This window comes from Crocodylus siamensis, chromosome 4 (genome assembly GCF_052110815.1).
Source record: "Crocodylus siamensis isolate JL-2025a chromosome 4, ASM5211081v1, whole genome shotgun sequence".
Lineage (NCBI taxonomy): Eukaryota > Metazoa > Chordata > Crocodylia > Crocodylidae > Crocodylus > Crocodylus siamensis.
This window is the reverse complement of record NC_143398.1, coordinates 109,036,220-109,056,872: the sequence shown is the minus strand read 5'-3', so window position 1 is coordinate 109,056,872 and position 20,653 is coordinate 109,036,220. Positions and strand designations below refer to the sequence as shown.

At 42.0% G+C, this 20,653-nt stretch overlaps 1 protein-coding gene and 1 pseudogene across 2 annotated transcripts in view; both read right to left on the bottom strand.

The window, feature by feature from the left end:
• Window positions 1-20,653, bottom strand: part of SLC13A4 (solute carrier family 13 member 4) — a 41,781-nt gene that overhangs the window by 9,192 nt on the left and 11,936 nt on the right. The window contains exons 3-11 of one of the 2 annotated variants that reach the window (XM_090041101.1): window positions 18,035-18,171; window positions 17,538-17,719; window positions 15,000-15,054; window positions 13,430-13,469; window positions 12,907-12,984; window positions 10,886-11,076; window positions 9,217-9,336; window positions 5,662-5,763; window positions 4,447-4,548 (exon numbers count right to left, since the gene is read on the bottom strand). In XM_090041101.1, the coding sequence (XP_089897227.1) occupies window positions 4,447-4,548; window positions 5,662-5,763; window positions 9,217-9,336; window positions 10,886-11,076; window positions 12,907-12,984; window positions 13,430-13,469; window positions 15,000-15,054; window positions 17,538-17,719; window positions 18,035-18,171 (1,007 nt within the window). The remainder of the gene's footprint in view (window positions 1-4,446; window positions 4,549-5,661; window positions 5,764-9,216; window positions 9,337-10,885; window positions 11,077-12,906; window positions 12,985-13,429; window positions 13,470-14,999; window positions 15,055-17,537; window positions 17,720-18,034; window positions 18,172-20,653) is intronic. The other variant, XM_090041102.1, reaches the window with a different exon arrangement.
• Window positions 1,263-2,003, bottom strand: LOC149866320 (uncharacterized; annotated as a pseudogene).

Sequence of the window (20,653 nt, the reverse complement as noted above, 5' to 3'; positions counted from 1 at the left end):
GGCAACTGCTAGGGCCAGAATGGTGTCCAGCACCCAGCAGTCATCTGTGGTTTCTGTGGCCTTCACTGCCCTGGCCACAAGCACAGACTGCTCCTGGAGGACCTCCACATGCTTGTGCTACAGGCCCAATCTGCCCAGTCCCACACAGCCTTGTGGGTGATATCCTCCACCTGCCAGGCCTGTTTGTCTGACAAATGGTCCTCCGCAGCTGTCACCAACTGGTCTGGGTCATCCTCTGGTGTAGCCGTCGCATCTATGGGGCCCTGGCTGTGGGTGGTGGTGACCCTGAGGCCACATCCTGACTGCCAACAGCGGCCTCTCTCCCATGCGCAGCTGCAGGGCCTTCAGAGTCATGTGAAAGAAGCTGTTTGCGAGAATTTGTAACATTTCTGAGAAAAGATGCTCTGTACCAGGGGCCCACATTCTGTCAGGCCTCAGATCAGGGGTTGGGTGTGCATGGATGCCCAGGGACCATGGTAAGTCAGGCAGGCAGGCCCAGGCTCAAGTGGCTGCTAGCCAAGCCCCTCACCCCCTCTTACTTCCCTGGGGTGGATAGGTGGCTGGGTGTTGGCTGAAGCCAACCTACTTTCCCTGCCCCATTCCCAGGCCAGGTCAGGCTAGGCTTCTGGCAGCACCTACTGCTACAGATCCAGACCCTGCTCCCCCTGCTTCTCCTGCAGGCCAGCTGCTTTCCTGTGCTGCCACCAAGCCCACAGTGCCTGTGCTCAGGGGACACAGGGCTTCCAGATAACTGGGACAAAGAGCTGCCCATGCTTCCGTGCTCCCTACAGGGGGCCCTGGTGCCAGGCACCCTGTGGCTGCTCTGCACCTCAAGCATGCTCCTGCTGTTCCTGTCCTGGGCGTTGCACAAGCAAATGTTTGCATGGACTGAAGGGTGCCTGACCCACTATGCATTGCTATTGCTGTTTGCCATGGTGCCCCGGGTACACCAGTGGATCTGGCATAGGACCCTGAGCTTTGACAGTGCAGGGAGCAACCTCAGGCTGCCCTGCAACCTCTGCTGCAACCTGAAGGGCTACCTGTAGCTGTGCTACACATCGCCTTCCCCCCACAGCTGAGAAGGACATTATCACCAACATCGATGCATTCCTCACTGTGTGATGGACCCATGCCCACCTAGCTGGGGCATATGCTGTTCAATAAAGTTTCACACATCTCCTGCCTCCCCCTTACCATATGGCTGGGGCTGCTGGTGCAGTGTGGTGCAGGGCCTGATAACTGATAAGGAAGTAACTTACTTCTTAAAGAAGGTTGAACCTGCAGGGCTGAAGTGCAGGGCTTACCATGTGGCTGGGGCTGGTTGGCCCTGGCTGGTGGTAATGGTGTACAGCTCTGGGTGGACTCATTGGACAGCAGGGCACAGTGTGTGGATGCCCAGGAAGCCCCACCCCCCAGGAGAAGCTGGCACTGCTGACAGCTGGCTGTGTCATGGCTGGCACTGCCTCATGGCTGGGACTGATGCTGCAGAGCTGTCGGGATAGGGCTTTGCCTGGGCCCCCTCAGGTGCTGGTGGAGGCTGCAGGTAGGGAGCTTGGCAGAATGTGCCACTGGCGCCCTGAGGGGCCCTCCCCCAGCAACATGTCATGGTGGATGCCAGGCCAGAGTGGGGGTTCAGGCAGGCTGCCCATGCTGCAGTACATGGCATGGTGGCAGCCTGGGTCATGGGGCATAAGGATGTCTGTCAGCTGCAGCATAAAGGGCATGGTCTTGAGGGAACTCCCTGACTGATGAGTGTAGTCAGAGATGGAAACTCACTGTGCCCACAAGGCCTTGACTTTTATGCAGCATTGCTATGCTGACTGGTCATGCTTACACTCCTGAATCCAGCCTGGCAGCCCCTCATAGACATGGGCATTGGAGCGCCCACTCTGTGCAAACTGTTGCCACACCTTTGTCTCATCCCACAGGACCACAAAGTCACCAGCCTCCTGTGACCAGCTGCAGCCCTGGGAGGTGGGGTGTGACATCAGCAACAAGGCCATTGGGCTCCTGCTCTGGGCCTCCAGGCCTCTACATGGCTATCCCTATGCTGCTAGGCCTGCACAGCTGCCTGCAGCACCCAGTGCAGAGGCATGGAACTGGCAGCCACACGGTGAAGCAAAGCCCCACAGAACCTGCAGGCTCTGGGCAGTCTGCTGGGGGTGTACTGTGAGCAGCTGGAGCTGGCCCCAGTGGCTAGGAGCTGCCTGCAGCTGGGCCCAGGTGCTGGCAGGCCTGTCAGGAGCCTGCAGCATGCTGCAGGCCTGGACAGCGTAGGCCTGGCAGGCATGCAATACTGCAGTGCCAGGCAGCGCTGCACAGGTGCAAGGTGCAGGCAGGCTGGCACAGATGGCCTGAGGCCTGCACAGAAGGACATACTGGCCTGGTGTGGCCTCAGGCTCCCTGCATCTGCTCCAGGGCTCTGAGTGCCTGCAGGCTTTTCAGGGCCTGAAGCTGGGGCTGCCAGAGAGCTGGCTCTAATCTGGGGCAGGAGAGGTTCCCAACCCTGGAGCCCTGGGGGTAGCCTGAGGTTGGCCTCCTAGTGACAGGGCTGTCTGGGAGCAAATTTGTTCCTCGTTGGTGTCTACACGCACGTTACCATGCAGTAACTACTCGCCAGTAACTTTGTTTCTTGCATTTGCAGGTAGCAAATTTACTCACAAGTAGCGGTTTTACTGAGTAGTAAGCCTGTGCATGTGTAGACGCGCATGCTTACTGCACAGAAAACCATACTACTGCACAGTAGTGCATCTTACGTAGATGAACTCACTGTCTCACAGGTTCCAGGTAGAGTAACTCATGCTGCTTAGTAAAAGAAAACATCTTAACAGATTCATACCAGCTGAAGAACTTGTGCACTGTCTATAAAAACATTCTCATGCAAGCAAACAAGTATGTATAAATTCATATGAAGATGTTAGATATTTTCAGTCACAAGTACAGGTGCTTACACTTCCAAATGAGGTTGCATGCCTGTCCATAAGTAACTTTGTAGAGAATAGCTGAAGGCTTAGTAGATGTCCTTCAAAAAATGTATCACTACATATGAAGGGTACAAACTCATGTTTGCTTTTTATTTGAGCCAGTGTACTCTAGCCAGACACAATCATTATTCCAGAATGACTAATAATAGCCTCATCAAATCTATGAATCTACTAATCTATTCCACACAGCTTTCTAATTAAGAAACAGAATTTCTTGTAGTATTCCCATTGAACCCACAGTGATAAAAAATGTTAGTTAAGAGATACTAAACATATTTTGGGAAAAAAACAACCATGGACATTATCTTTGTGCATTTATTGGAGCATGGGGAGGATTACTGAAATATATATATATATTTAATCTGCAGGTCCTCTGAGCTGTGATAAGGTCCCCAAAAAGTCCTGAACTTGAAAAACAGAAATTCTATTGGAAATTTATTTTCAGTTTGAATTTGAAAGTAAGGTGGAAATCTTAAAGCACTGGAAGAACAGAAATTAAAATATATAATTTTAAAATCACATCTCATGTCTCCATACAATGACGCTTATATATGTGTACGTGTGCGTGTGTGTGTTTGTCCATATAATGAATTTCTCTCTCATATATACAATATCAAAACAAAATGTCTAATTGTTTCCATATATGTGTATATGTATATGTGTATACATACATACATATATATATGTGTGTGTGTGTGTGTGTGTGTCTATCCAATGACTCTCTCTCTTTCATATATATATATATATATATATACACATATGAGAGAGAGAGAGAGAGTATGGACAAATACTCACACACATACACACACACACACACACATACACACACGGAAACAAGTAAACATTTTGTTTTGATATTGTTGCAATATTATATACATTCCATATAGGATAATGTGTTGTCTCAAGTGTACTTTCAATGTCATGTAAAAGCCTAAACTGAATGAAATATAAGAAAAAAGACAAAGCAATTCATTTCAACATTTTGCCACCAAAATTTATGCTTTACTGCAAAACATTTTGATTTTGACAAAATAAACAGTCTCTGTTGGAAAACAATTCAGCCAAAAACATTTCACAGGCTTAGTATGAATGATAGCTACAATCAAACCCAGCAGCACTGACATAATATTGGGAGCTCCCCTGTACACACATTTTTTTTAGTGTATGTTTTAATTTTGGGTTTTGCCCTTCCATTTGTTCCCTTTGGAACACATTTATTTTATATATTCTAACAGAAGCCTGCTATCTGGAGAACAACAGACACAATTTTGGTTGTGTGGACAGAAATTGATAAATTAATGAAAAACCTCAAATTAGGACTTGGATTGAAACTAGGATTTACCTTGTTTGAAATGGCCTGGCCTGCTGAAATTCTATGGTCAATAAATAACCAAATAGCCATGCTAGAAGCCTCTAAAAACTGTTGCTTTATCCCTTTGGAACTGATAAGAAAGTAACTTACTTCTCAAAGAAGGATGACCAGCCTGGTACAAAGCCAGGCTCCCGTGTAAACCAAAGCAAGGTCATCAGGATGAAAAAAAACCCGGTCACCATCTCAGGATAACTACAGGGAAGAAAAAAAGGAAAGAAAAGAATCTGAGATCAGCACTAAAACCCAAAAACAAATTCCAAAGGGAGGAAGGAATTAAAGAGGAATTAGGAATTGCTTCTAACACAGAAGAAATAAATTCCAGAAAGAGAAGAAAACATGAGATCAGTCTGAACTAGACCTTTACATTTGGTTCCCAGCTGTTACCAGACTAAAGCCAGAAAATCAAAACAAAAACAAAAATCAGAGGATTTCATTATCTGTATTTGCACTTAAATTTTTTATATGTATTTTAATGTCTCGGGGAGATATTTATGAAGCCGAATCACTACAATATTTTTCTTCTTATATATTTACATTATTCAGAAACTGAAATACTGTGACAGGAAAGAGCTTGCATTATTCTTGTGCTGTTGATGGCTCTCTAAAGCACTGTTCAAAAGCCTACCAAAAGCATAACACAGATGTTCATATAAATAAGCATACATATTTAAACACAAAATAAATACCAAACTAAAGCTGGCCTGAAGGGATATAGATTAGATTTAAATTAAATAAAGATTTAGGTTCAGTAGCTGAATTGTGGCAATGAGTTGAATTCAGATTTGATTGTTCTAAAGCTTTGCAAATCATCTAATGAAATTTGAGCTAAATGTCCAGAAATCATTCTGGAATTGCTGCTGTCATGAGAGCATCTTCATGCCCAGGCTGAAAGGTGAAGAAATTGCAAAATAAGCTCTTCTAATGGGGTTCCTGCCACATCCAATGCAGAAGTGGAAAGCAGTTCTCTTCTGTTTTGCCTTCAACCTAGAGCCAAAACTGGATGGGCAAATCCAGATTAACAGACTTGAATTTGAAGCCAATGTCCTCCTCCCTTCTCCCTCCCTAAGAAACAAAAATTCTTAAGTGTTTGTAATAAAGTTTCTGGGTTGGTGTCATCTTTGTATGAGACCACACATATCTTGCAAAGAAGGAAAAATAAGTTCCAAAATAAAAGAGCTGAATAATCAAGAAGGGACTACTGAGAAAACATATCCATCATATGACACAAAGGCAGCATGGAGGACCAAAGTAGTGATTTGTTCCAACAGGGAAGGCAAAATTCATCGAGAATAGAGATCCTTTTACCTAATGTTTCCCAATTTCTCATATTCTTCTCGAATTCTTTTCTCTGACAATTCTTCCCGTTTGGTCTTCTTCTTCTTGCTCACAGAACAAGTCTCTTTAAAACTGAGGATAATTTGGCAAAGGAAAATGAGAGAAGGGAGTCAGATATCAGAACAAAATCAATTTAGTAAGCAAATCAGGCAACAAGATGAAAATAGAGGACCCAAATCTTACAGTTGTCTGAGCTTTGCTTTCTGCAGGACCTGGGAATGAAATGGGAGGCGGTTGTTGTATATCACCTTTGCACTCTCCTAATCCCTGGGTTATTGGGAGCCACTCCAAGGCAGAAGCAGTCTGAAGGCTGTTCTAACTCATGCAGGTTGATAAGCCCTTTAATGCAGATTGATAATGGCCCACAAATGGAGCCATTCATGGGCAGAGCTGGGATTTTGAAAAGCAGGGTGCAGATTATGGCACATCCTCACATATAAAACAATACACATTTTCCTCCAGTTAAAGAGAAACTAGAAGCTTTACCAATATGGTAGGGGATTAGCATTATATTATTCAGTTTAAGATTAAAGCAAAAACAAATACAGCTTTAGGAACGTCCACTAAGTTGTTAAATGATATATTAAGTTCAAAAAAACAGAACAAATTAGGCAAAAAATAGTCAAAATAGTCAAAAGATATTGTTTCATTAATCCTGTACTCATTTAATTAATTGTATCTCTCTTATTCAGATTCATAAAACAAAATTTAGCCTTCCTGAGCATTTTGAAAATGCCTCCAGTATTTCACTGTCAGTCATTTACCTACCAGAGTTAATATTACCACACCTGACATAAGGTTTTTGAGCTGGAGCCACAAAATCTGCAGAGTTGTGAAATAGAAGAGAGACATTACCAGAAATGGCAACAAAAAGCAAAATTGACAGGGAAAGAATAGTTTGACTAGAGGAACATCAAGGCCACTTAAAAGGATAAAGGATTGTTAACAGCTGTAGAGTGAAGAGAGATTAGCAGGAATCAGAGAGACGAAAATGAGCTATAAATCAATCAACTCCCTCAGGGCTGTCTGAATAGAAATGCTGCTGCCCCTCCCAGGGCACTGGTTTTCAAGTTTAGGTGGAACAGGAAACATAGCAGGGGTGGGGGGCATGCAACTGCATCCCCCCCTCCCGGATCTGTCCCTGAAACTGCTGAAATGCAGCACCATTATGGCTATTCTCTTTCTTCTCAGGCATGCCCCATCACACTCCCTGTAGGAGCCCTGATGCATCCTGGTTTGCTTTATGCCAGACAGTTTTTAGCTATCTTCAGCTACCTGATCGGGAGAGTTTACAGCAAGTTTGCACCTCATTGCGGGCAGGTTGTAGCACACAATATATATATGTACTTAGTGGAACTATGCACTTTTTAGGATTAGCACATTTGACCTGATGAAAACAGCATGAATCTACAAAAGGGTGCAGTCTCCCTTTGGTTGTAAGTAATTTAGTAAAAGCATCTTGGACATTTCTATAACTTTACCGTCTATTGGCTATTTCACTGATGCAACTCCCCCTGATATTTCTAGCACAAGGATAACCAATACAAAGTTTCTCCACTCTCTGTACCTGAAGGGCAAAGACAAAGCTGATCAGATTGGTTTATTTATTTATTTTTTGCCTGTGAACAATTTCTATACTTCTATCAAGGATATACAAGTGCAAGCACATTTTATGGCTGAGTGCATTTAAACTTCCTATAAAATCTTTATGCAGATGAGGTGCAGCCCTCAGGCTGATAGCAAATTGCTTTTGTGGTGTCGCAAAGTCTGGACATCCTTAACTCAAATGGAGAAGTTTGTAAGCTTTCTTTAACCTTTTCTGTGTGTTGCTTCTGGTAGTGCCACTTGACTATATTTCAATGAGCAAAATTCTGATTTTCTGTTTCAGCTGCACCTCTTTACCATACAGGGAGGTGATATAAAAATAATCCAGAAGCTTCTGTAGCTAAACCACTCTAAAGGGTTATGCAGTAATGGGTATCAGTGGGAAAATATGTTAAAGCTGGAATAGCCTCTTGTAAAGATCTGGCTATTCCTCAGTCTCAATTGTTATACGCTACATTCCTATACTACATAATCGGCTGAACAGTGTCTGGAAGTCTCTCTTTTTGTATCAATTTAGAGTCAGATTTACAAAGGGGTTTATGTACCTTAATTTGCAGATAGGCACATTGTGTGATTTATAAAAAAAAAATTGTGTTAGGTGCCCAACTCTCAGTCACTTCTTCTCTAGGTGTTAGATATGTAAAGAACATAGGTGCTTTTATAAATCTCACTAAGCATCTAGTATTTAGTTAGCTAAATACTTTTATATATGACCCTCCAATATTTGGAGCTAAACATACTCTGTGCAGCCCTGTGCAGCACAGCTGAATAAAGGTCATATCTCTATTAACATCCCCTTTAGTCTCTTCAAAAGAGGCTACACTATATATTGTCCTCCTGCTTTGGGGACAGAAAATCATAATAGGCTATTCCCTTCTTGCTTTGACCTTTGAAGAGCTTACATTTTACAATCTGTAAGAACTTGAATTTCTAGCCTAAAAAGAAAATCTGGGATGCTATTCTAGCCAGTCCATTAACAGCAGAAGGATAATAGCAGTCTTCCTATGAAAAAAAAATGTGTGGCATGTATATTACCAGGAATTTATCCTCCAGCATTAGGCCATCGTGTCAATATGTTATCAATACCAATTGCTAAGAAAGGTGTGAAGGCAAAGTATGGTAGCCAAACTCCTAATCTCATGTATTATTTAATGAACTTCATTGAACAGGAGTCAGAGATTAAAGAGGCTTGGAATCAAACCACACTTAACAAGAGGTCGATAATACTTCAGTTCTCTGGTATTCTTTAGAACAACATTAATCAGGGTGAGTTCTTAGATGCAATGTGGAATTTCAATGCTGTTTATTGAAAAAGAAAAGAAATGTGGGTCATGTCAGGGCTTGTTTTCTCTCAGGATTTAAATACATATTTCAAATTTATTATGGCCTTCTAATTTGGAGCTGGAAGGGTCATGGGATTAACTGAAAAAAGGGCACAGTTATTCACCTTTAAATTGCCTCTTCAAATTGAGTCAAGGTCAATGGCAAAAGAAGGCATTTTCATCTAGTTCACTGTCATATAGAATACATTAGTGATGTCAATCCCGTTTATTTTCCAAAGCCAGCTAAATCTTATTAAGGCCATTTTAATTCTGTGTAGGAGTATTTACCCATGGGTTTAATGCCCACTAACTAAACCACTTTACATTCAGATTAACTTGCCTGGGTGTCTGGACTCAAGCAGCCACTAGACTCAAGCAGCAATAAAGTCCATGGCTACACATCCAATGCTGTTAGGAAAGGAGACTTCCCTCAAGCACTGAGCAGCACTTCCTTGGCAAGGAAAAGAAATATGTAAATTGGGATTTGTCCCCTGTGATTGAAAGCACCTTTGTGAACCTAAGATGCTTGTTCCTAAGAAGCTGAAGCACTCCATATTGTTACAGTCCCATGCATCATTCATTAGCAGTTTGCACTCACTTGCAACCCAGGAACAGCCAGTGCATCCAAAACCAAGTCAGAACCAACATTATGAGAGAAATGGGAAAGCTGAACAAAAACCAGGTTCCAAAATTCACCACTTCAGCATTTGGATAATGGCTGTGAAGGAGAAAGCTTTGTAAGTAATTAAGAAGACAAGAGGGATGGATGGACAAACTCCCATAATTTATATCTATACAGAACTAACTGATCATGTGTCATAATATAAAAGTTGGATAAGCATGAGGATGATAGCAGTATTACACATACATAACAAAACCACAGTCAAATAAATGCCAAGTTAATCATGTCCACCCTGTTCTTGAAATATCACATGTCCTGGTCATCTGAATATCTTAGAAAATGTTTAGAGTACTTACTGGTATTGCTAGTATAGCAGGGATTAATTTGGTCAAATAAAATGTGTATGTCACACCATATGGACTGGTTTCATTTTTCTGTGAAAATAATATTTTGTTTTTGTTGGGGATTGGTTGTCAAAGAGGATAATAATGATCTATGATTGCCTTAATTAAAAACCTCCCAAATCCATTCAATGTGATGTCTCTGCAGAAATCTGTCTGGATCATATATTCCTTTGTTCCATGTATTAAAATACTACTGCTTTTGCATAGTTTTCCATCCAGTTATTCCTGGTGTGCTTCAATACAGTAAATTATTTTTTTTTTAAATGGTAGCAGAAGAACAGAAAATTTAAGGCAAGCACAAGAACCAAAAACCTGATTGTGCTGAATTTGTCAGCTAAACTTTCTTCAACTAAGAGGGATTTTACTCAGGATCTCTGGTTATACTAGATCACACAGTATATAATAATTCATACAGTTTAGGCTGCACTTTAAATTAAGCCAAAAATAATGGAAGTGTCATAGCAAGACACACTAAAGCAATTTCTGCAGAGAATTCCAAAACCTGAACTTCTTCATAAAAGCTCACCATCAGAACTGGCTTTTTGGGAAACGTGTGACATTTTCTTAAATTACTATTCCCTGAGAAGCACTGTAAAAAGCAGACAAAAAAAGTCTGTAGATGTGCTTGGTTTGATTGAGGGGAGGTGTAATGTTGTGTAAACACCATACATTCAATAAAGTCAGTTCCCACTTAAGTGCCAGTACACTGGGAACTGATAGCATCTGAAATCAGGCTGTTTCTGAAAGCTGATCTCTTGCAAATTTGGTCCCTGAAGACCACTAGGAAAAGGTTGGAAAAAATTCTGTCTCTTTCTCATGAAGTTCATTTTATTTTTTTAAATATAATTCCATGTACTCAAATTATTTTTCTTTTGCCTGATTTTGTCTGCCTCTGCTGCTACCATAATTATCTGTCTATGATATCACAATTAGCTCCTGCAGAAATCAAAATGATGTTACATGCTGAGGATTATTACTTTACATGAGGAATAAATACCAGGAACAGATGGACATGTAACAAATAATGGTCCTCTTTCTAATCATATACACTTAGCAAAAAGGAGAAGGAAAGAAAGTATATAGAAAGTAAGCAGAAACAGAATTATCTCTAAATATATCTTCTTGAATCTGTTCTTATTTCCATAAGGCAGTAACTCTTCTAGTAAGACCATCACCATGACGGTAATTATCCCAGCACCAGTCCCTAACATGACTGCCAGGAGCTGTGTGATGTCACTTACTTGTTAAAGTGCTCTAAGAATATGAGGCTAGTGGACGTGCCTATAATGGTGGTCAGTCCCCCAATGGTTGCAGCATATGAGATGCTCAGTGAGAGGCACTTACAGACCATATGATCATGTCTAGATTGGTATCGGTATTTGGTACTCAAATCCAGGTCTCTGGAGTTTGAAGGCAGAACAAGTATCTGAGTCTGTAAAAAGAAATACACACTAGGGAAAGTATTAAACAATATCAGCAGCTTGGCATAGGCCACATGGAAACTCTGATTGTGAAAATGGCTAGAAACAAAGAAACAATCTGGTTGCAGGTAGCTTATTCTTTGTGGGAATTAACTCTGATCAGAACTGAAAACCTGTCCAATGACTCAAAAATGCTTGACTTGGGACTAAAATGCAAGGGGAGCAGTAATCAGATTTTTGATCATAGTTTGGCCTTGCTCCACTTCTACATGGACTTTTAGTTGGATACCAACAAACTCTGAGCTAAGAAGAGTGGATTCTTCTATTTTAGTTTTTGGAGTAAGTAAATTTTCAGGCATGTGAGAAACAAGGAGGCAATGTTTGGCAGACCTTTCACCCTCTCACTGGTTCATGAAAGTAGCTTGGGGAAACTGCAAGGGAAATTAGGTGTGACACTGCATACCTAAGATATGTCCCAGAGAAGATGGGTAGGCAGCTGCAGGTGGTAGAAGGATGCAAAGAGCATTCCATAGTGGTAGCTGTCAGTAGACAGTCCATGGAATTTAAGGGAAGCGAGCAGAGTTGCCAACTGCCTGCAAATTTACAGACACGTCATAAGTAAATACTCTTAAAATTGCTAGCTGTAAAAATCTGTAACATTTTGCCTTCCATAAAAACATGAAGCCACCAGAGCTTTAAGCTCTACTGCAAGAAAAAGCTACAAGCAGCAGTCAAAGACAGGAGCGCAAAACCCTGCACAGAACTCTTGTTAGGGGCTGTGGTTCACCAGAGTCTGTTAGACCCCTCCATAGCCATGTGCTGCCACTAGGTCCCTTTGGCTGTCCCCTGTCTCTAACATCTGCTTCCCTTGAAGGTACAAGAAGTGGGGTGATGCAGCTGGGACAAGGCTACCAGTTGGGAGGGGAAGAGGCAGTGTGTGGAGAACCACTCTGAGACAGGGAGAGTGAGGCATCAGTAAGGTTGGGGAGTGGGATGTGGGGGACAGCAGATACAGGGTGCAGTTGGGCATGTCAGCGTATGTGGTCAGCAGGGTACTCCTGTGGTGGTGACAGTAGGATACAAAACCACTACAATAGTTACACAGGGCTGCCAACACAAAACTTTTTTTTTTACTGACAGTAAAATACATGTCAGTAAAAAAGTTTCTTTGTCAGTAAAAATTTTGCAGTAAAAAGATATTTAAAAAATATCTTGTGTTTGCAACCCTGGAGGTAACAAAAGAAGAGATCAGGGTCTGGAAAAAGGTAGCAGGGGCTATGAATTCATTTGGTACAGCACATACACTTCTGTTGCTCTTTAGTGGGTTTTTTTTTTTTTACATAACTGTAGTGCTGTTCTGAGCTTCTTGATCTCATGGAAATCCTAATTCACACTTGTATTAGGTCAAATCTGTGATACCTTCAGTGTTTACAAAATGACCACTGAGGGACTGTTATTTGGACTGCACTGATATGGTGATTTAATAACATAGACAGATAATCAGTAGCGATTATAGACTAGTAAACCAAATGTTTGGATTTATGCGTCACTTTTATACCCAGATTTCCAAAAATGCTATTGTATTACTCCAGTTATCTAGTACTCCGACAGGGACTCGTTTCTTCTTCTGGACACACCAAAGAAAATCTAAAGGGTATAACAGGTCTGTGAAAGAGGCAACTAGAAGTAAAAATCATCTTGAGAACTAGCATAGGCCTGACTATCAAAAGCTCTAAGACAAGAGGGGCAAAACTTCCATGGCAATTTGCTTATAGGGCCTGTATATGAAGCTGCCGTGAACGAACTGTGTTTGCCTCCCCCAGAAGATTAGCACCTCTTACCTGAGGTAAATGCTGCCCATTGGTTTTAGAATTCGTAGTTCCAATTGGGTTGGCTATCACATGTACACCATTCATATTCTATGGGAGAGGAGAGGCCTTTTGGTTAGAAGATGTTCTCTTTACATAATCCCAGAAGGCCCTCAGAAATAAATTTACAGGTTCTTTGGGGGTTTCCAGTAAAACCACAACAGTGCTTGTGGAAGCCCTTGTTCTGTAATTCAGCAGATTAAATAAAAATAAATCTTTTCTTTAACTAAATCCTTAAAAATTAAATCATGGCCAGGGTATCTCTTCTCTCCCTATAATCTTGGCAGCTCTGTGGTAGGAGAATCCAATCAAAACTTTGCAAGAAACACTTGACCTTTGACTTTATAAGGTGTAGCGAATTCAGCAAGTAGAGTTCTTTAATTCACTGAACTTGTGTTACTTCAGGGGTTACCAAATTTTGAACAACCAAGACCCACATTTAGAACTTGCCAGGAGTCTCTTGGCCAGGAGGCAAAGGTACTACCTATGACAATACCTTGGTATGCATCAGGGAGCTGAAGTCAGTGGTCGTAGCACTAAAAACAAAGAAAGGAAATATTTTTAAAAGGCTTATTCCCCTACTATCAAAAAGGCATATGTCAAGGGTAGATAAAGGAGCACTTCAAAACTAGAGTCTGCTGCAGTTGAGAAGAATTCTCATGTTTCCCATCTTAAAAGACAATTCATGTAGATACCTGAAAAAGTCACTTTATTTCAAGGATCTGTCTCTCGTATTGTGTTGGTAGGGTTCCTCCACTGGTGGAACACTTCCTGTGTTTACTTCCAAGCCTTTAGTATTATTATTATTATTATTCAACCTCATTAGAAATCTAATAACCTGTTCTATGGTGGCCCATGGAATAACTGTGATTTTTGTTCCAGGGACTTAGAATCTTAGGTCATTTCTACCACTGAATTGAACTGAAGTTTCAATGGAACAATGGAATAAGATTTTATTTCAGTTTTACCTTTCCTCCAAATTTCAAGCCCTCCCCTCGCCCCCCCCCGACTTTTGTAGCGAGGACTTTTATTATGAAAGATCCAAATATATAATTTTCAAGAAAGCAGAAAAGGAGTATAAGTGAGAAACCATCATCTTAGAGCTTACTGTGTACAGCACAGATACATGGGGGGAAAAAGAATGAAGTGGGAAGTAATAAATAGGACAGAGTACAGAGGAATTCAGTTCCACGCTAATGAAAATGCTGATGCATAGCTTTCAATATGCACCAGTCTAGTATCAGGATAATGTTTAAGCGATGAATGTGTAGCTGAGAGCATTATTGGTATGATTAGCATTACTTTTAAGCAAAGGTATATTGAGACTTACTATCTTTCACCATGACAGATGATACTTAGCACTGTATCCCACATCTTAGCTTTGTGCCACATTCTATGTACTGACCAAGAACACGCAGGCAGAGCTGGTGGAACTTTTTCAAACATTGTTTCATTTTTAAGATGTGAAAAACAGATGAGGAAAACATTACAGGAAAGGTTCTCCCTGCTTTTAGCCAAGTGAAGAGTTTGTTTAGAAATTTGCAAATTTTAACCTTTTCACTTAAGGTTATATTTTTTTCTCCATTTCCTTTCCTCATCTTTCTATGACCTTTATTTAAAGATCAAGCACTTGACAGCTTAAGCATTTCTTATCATCCGCCATTCTATTCTGAATCCTATCACAACAAAACCTGAGGCCCCTTTACCCTTCCACCCACTCCCTCCAAACACTCCATGCAGTTTTTAAAACCCCTTCATCACCTGTACCTATAGTGGAACAAAAGATTGAATCTGCTCACGTCTCTTCATGTTGGATTCACAAACAAAACTGCTAAAGAACATATATCCTGAGATAGACTTAACTTCCCCTTCAAAATAGCTATTGTGTTGAATAAAGAAAACCATTCTATTAACCCAACTTTTTAAATAATTGTCCCCTCAAACACTTCTAAAATGTCCATATATAAACTTCTATTTGCCCTTCCTGGCTCCATTCCTGTGTTCATCTCATTGCAACCTGTGTAGGGTTCAAATCTCCAGTCGTGATGGACAGGATTCATTCTTACTCCTCATTGATGAAAATGAGCTCCAGTGAAGTTTGGCCATGATTTTCGCTGAGACCTGCAATAAGAAAAGAGGGAGAAGGAGATGAAGAGCCCAAAAGTCTTAGTCTAGAACTGTGACCATCAGTTGTCTTGCAGATGGCCTATCCCAAACTTTAGCATAAAGGGCTATGATGGGGGCGAGATACCAGAACTCTCAATACAGGTTAACGACCTGCTCATAGGCTGCAGGAGAAGCACTGCTAAAACTCAGATCAGCTTCTGCAACATGATGCAAGGGTTGTTTTGGTCCCTGAGCAGCCTACCTACACTTTTGCTTCCCTGCCTCTGGGCTGTGCTTATGTGCATGCCTCTGGGCTGTGCATAAGTGAATTGGAAGCATTTTGATGATGCGTGAGGACGTTCCTTTATGAATTCCCAAACATAAAATATTGGCTGCCAAATATTCCAGAATCAAATATTACAAACCAGGAAATTCAGTCAGGAATAAATTAATGGAAATACAACCATATAGCAATTTGAAGGCACACAGTTCAGACACCCAAACAACCTTAACCCTGTTGGATAGTGACCGAAACCCCTGTGCCCCCTCACATCCTACAAAGAAGAACCCCCAGATATCAGAAGATAAGCTATTTCCCTCTGATGCACATTGTCCAAAAGCATTTTAAGTAATAGAGCAGTGCTTCCCAAGTGTTTCTTCAGCATGACCCCAATTCTGACCCCATTTCCTCAGCATGACCCCATTTTCTCAGCATGGCCCCTCATTCCTAACCCATAGCCCCCCACAACCCTGGGTGCCCGTCATTCCCCACCCACAGCTCCCCCCAGGCCCAGGGTCAGGGCCCATGGCCTCCTGCCCCCCCCCCACCCCGAGCAGCACCCAAGCCACAGCTGCCACCCATGGGAGGTGGCAACTGCTGCAGCTGGAGCAGAGTACAGAGCCTGGCTTCCTCCCCACCACCCTGTCCCCTTGCCCGTGAGCAATGCTGCTGGAGTGGAGCCCATGGCAAGGGGAAGGAGGCAGGCTGCCTCCCCATCCTGCTGCCTTCCCCCTGGGGGCTCCAGAGCCCAGTGGGCAGGATCCAGCATGAGAGGGAGGGACACTGTGCTGCCACAGCTCACCCAGCAGCAGCATGGTCACAATTGCATACTGCTGCTGCTGCCATGCCTCACCTTGTTGGCTATGGTGGTGCAGCACTTCCTACCACAATGATTCCCACCCACTAGGTCACAGAGGTGGCTGCTGCCCGGGGCTGGTCTGACCCAGCTGCAGCCATGCACCCTGCTGTGGGTGCAGAAGTCTAAAGGGGCGTGTTTATTGCCACCCCATCTGCTGATGTTACAACCCCATTTGGGGTCATGGCCCACAGTTTTGGAACTGCTGTTGCAGAGACAGGGATAGTGGGCTCCATTGTTAATGTTAAGTTTTGCACCAAAACCAAGCATTTAGCTTCTTTGCCCTCTACACAATGCATTTTCCCTAAAATTATAGGATTTACTCTTTGAGAACAGTTATTCTTCTGAGTATTTACAAATAAATATCTTAATTGGTTTAGCAATTATAGGCAATAAACAGAAGTCACATTTATCCCAGAAGAAACCATTTTTTTCCTGGGACAAAGTGCAGTGATTTCAGACGTCTATGTCTGTTGTCCCAGAACCAAACCTAGAAAGGTTCATGGGATAAGAAGTGCTAACAGTTTGTTCTGGGATATTGAAGAGTGCATCTGAGTGGTTGTCTCAGGATTGCATCATTGAATCAAAGGCAGAAAAGGAGCAGTGGATTCAGCTCCTCACTAAATCCTGATTGGAAAGGTGATGTATGTACACACCAACACTGGGACATTTCTATTCTGGAATAAATGCAATGTCTGTTCCTCACCATAGTGAATTAAAAGTGAGACCTTTAAAAAATTTAGTATCCAATTTCCACAAAGATCTTAATAAAGAGAAAAATCATTCTTTACTCAAAAAGTTAGTGCTGTACATTTGTGAAGGTTATTTTTTCACACATGCAAAGGAGGTTGACTTATTACTTTAAGTTCAAAATGGCACTCAGCCTTAACTCATCCTGGCTTCTAGACCCTGGGGTAAGTTCATATCCCAATATAAGTTGAAGATATCATTCAAAAGGAGGCAAAGTATGACCCAAAAGGAGGCAAAATATCTCTTTTTTTCTTTTTTTTTCTTTTAAGAGATTTCCCAATGCTTTCCCATCCTTTATTTCATACTCCCTCTTATTGACCACATACAGACTGTAAGATTTCTGAATACCTGTTACTCAAACACCAATTTTTCCTTAGCTCATAACTATCTTCCCTTCAGCTTAAACCTCCTGACTCTATTTATCTAGTCACTTTTCCCTGAAGCTGTCAAATAAATGTTGGTGTATAAAATAAATGAAAATAAAAAGCATGAACCAGATACTTAGCTGATATAAAACATATAGCTAAAACCGTGTATGGCACTATACCAATTTATATCAGCCAAGGATCTGCCTCATTTAAAAAACGGAGAATTACTGTTATCTTCATATACCGTTTGGCTCCTTCTCTTCAGAAATGGTGTTGGCTGAAGTGCTGATGACCTCACACTCCTCCTCAGCATTCACCAGCTCTTGTAGTACTGCCTCTACAATTGGCATCACCATGGCTGTGGTAGATGTATTGGAAAGCCACATGGATAAGATGGTGGTGCAGCACATAAAGCAAAGTAGTAACCTAAAACACAGGAGGGAAAAGCTGTCTGGGGGTGCACTTTTACAGCTTTTCATATTAGGGTGGAACAAACAGATATTAGAAGGTAAAGGAACAAAGACAAAGAGAGAAGAGATAGCAACAGGATGGAAAAACTCCTAATCTTGCAACCTAATGACAGATTCTCCAGGCTTGAATTTGGGTACTCAGTTGGAAGAGAAGACACACTGTGGGTAATATCATAATTTGCTTTTGAACAAGATTACAGGGATAAACTGACTTATGATTTGCTCATGACCTGTGAGCCTGTCAACAGTCAAAAGCAGAGGATTCACTCACATGCCTGGCTTTGCTCCAGCCATCATGACCATGCGCAGGGCAATCCGCTTGTGTAGATTCCACTTTTCTACAGAAGCTGCCACACAAATCACTCCCAGGAGGAGCAAAGTTGTGTTCTTGAAATATTCTGCAGCTACCTATAGGAAGGCAAGTGAGAGATAAGCAAACTCAGAGTGACAGTTACTCACAAAAAGCATGCTGGGAAGGTGCAGTCATCATTATCAAGGCTTATGTAGTACAATTGAAACCCTTGCTGTGACATGAACTCAGGTCTCTTGGACAAGCTGTGTCCTGTGTCATACCAGGAAAGGTGTTGGGTGCATAGCTATAATATCTGAGTCATGGTTCTTTGCAGAGGCCAACTGCTGACAATGTTTCATAGAGTGCTAGGAATACACAGTGGGTGCGTCTATACAAGATGCTATGTCACCGTAGCGACGAGGTACAGCTCATTGCTACAACGACATAGTGTTGGTGGGCATGAACCATGAGGCTGTTACTAGTGCACAAGCTACAGCACAGTAGGGTTGAAAATGACCTGCACGGTGCCACATACTGGCGGTTACTGTGCAGTTATTTAGTACTTGCTTTAAGAAGTAATAAATGACTGTACAGTAACAACTGCACAGTCATGCACATGTGTAGGCATGCCCAGTAAATCTTAGTTATGAACGGATCAGTGTGTGGTTCCTTAACACCTATTTCCAGACACTAACAAGCACATGGGGTAGAACACTTCAGTCTGATTGATCATCTGCCAGGTAGACTAGGTGACCCAACTGCCAAATTCTCAAGGGCATACTAGTCTTGCTTGGTGGGTTGTTTCTGACAGAGAAGATACTTTACTCAGTATGTTCATTCAGGGACACCTAGTATTGGTCCATTACCTTTCTATCTACAAGACAGGGTTCAAAATAATATACGATAATGATTAAATGATATATAGCCTGCATATACTAAAGTGGTGTTAGAAGTTATTAGTATTTTAGAACTCTTTGAAGATGAAAAGTAGTATGTAAGTGCTTATGATTTTTATTAAAAGCTATTAGAGGATTTCGTAGGCCAGTACAATGAATAACACATTCACCTTGTTTAACTTCTGTTCTGTTTTCCCTACTAGACTCCTCTTGTCTCTAATGCTTGGTTAATCTTCTGTTGCAAATGATCCTGAAAAACTTTGGGGTATTAATTTAGTGTGGTATTGCATGTCCTTCAACATCTTGTCTGATGCTACCAATCATTTCTTTAGAAACTGCCTCCAAGGAATTCCCATGGAAACACACAGAGAACATCCACATTAACATTTGTACAGGTCACTGGGGTTTGTGCTAGCTTATGAAGTCAATCTGGCCCAATATATCAGGTTTGGAATGAGCTGTCCATGCCTCCATTTTATGTCCCTATAACTAAAGTATTTGAACACCTCAAAATCCTAATGCATTTACCCTCAGTACATCCCTATGAGGTAAGGCAGTGTGATTAATCCCATTTTACAAATGGGGAACTGAGGCACAGAACGTTGCTTATGACTAATATCTAATGACTATCTACTGAAAAACAGTAAGTAATTATAGGAGCAAGAACTGCTCACAGAGCACCCTCTTGCTTCGTGCCTTCCGGTCCCACAACTTCTGTATTCATTTTTGCATGGAAGCCCAACTTTAACAGGAGAAATGGTCCCTCAGCCTGGCCTTATCCCTACACCTTTGGTGAAGGAATGAGAGATATGGCTTTGAATCCCCTCAGTGTGAGGATTTGAACTGAAGTGTCTCATTCTCTTGGCTGATGGATCATCATCACTAGGCTATTGCGCTGTGTGGCAGTGGCACCATTAGCAGCTGCTGTTGCTGTGCTTTTTAAGGAAAATGGGTGGGAGTTCTGAACTCATGCTGTCAGTTGTTTTTAGGGTAGCTCAAAATAGGGATGCTTAGTTTCAGAATCCTGAAGAGCCTTAGGCAGGAGCGAGGAGCCTCTGGGTATGTACTAGAGATGAATTCTAGACACCTCAGTCAGTTTTGGCCAGAACTGAATTTCCCTGCTTGTCTCAGGTGCTCAAATGGGATGGCCCAGGTTGTTCTCTTGGACTGAGATGCTTAATTTGTGCCCGGTTTATGTTTGCAGGTTCCTTTGTGAATCTTACCCTAAGTTACTCATTTCCCAGAAAGTCTAGAACAGAGCAGAAATTTAATCTGAGTCTTGAGCCCAACTTTTCATGTATTGGGCCATATTGACTTCATTAGAACCCAGAGAGTTCTAATGAACAGATCTGTGTTGTCCTGCTGAGAAGTGGCCAGTGAAGTCCCTTGGGAGTCTGTGCTTGGTCCAGTGCTTTTCAACATCTTTATCATTGATTTGGATGTGGGATGAAAAACTCACCAGCCAAGTTCACAGATGATATGAAGTTATGGGGGAGTGTGATCACACTTGAAAATAGGCTGTAGATACAAGCAGATCTAGACAGGCTGGCAAATTGGGCGATTCAGAACCAGATGAAGTTCAACACTGAGAAGTGTAAAGTGTTCCATCTGGGGATAAACAATCCCCAACATACTTACAGGCTTAATGGTGCCAAACTGACTAGCACCATGACTGAAAGGGACGTAGGGGTAATAATAGACC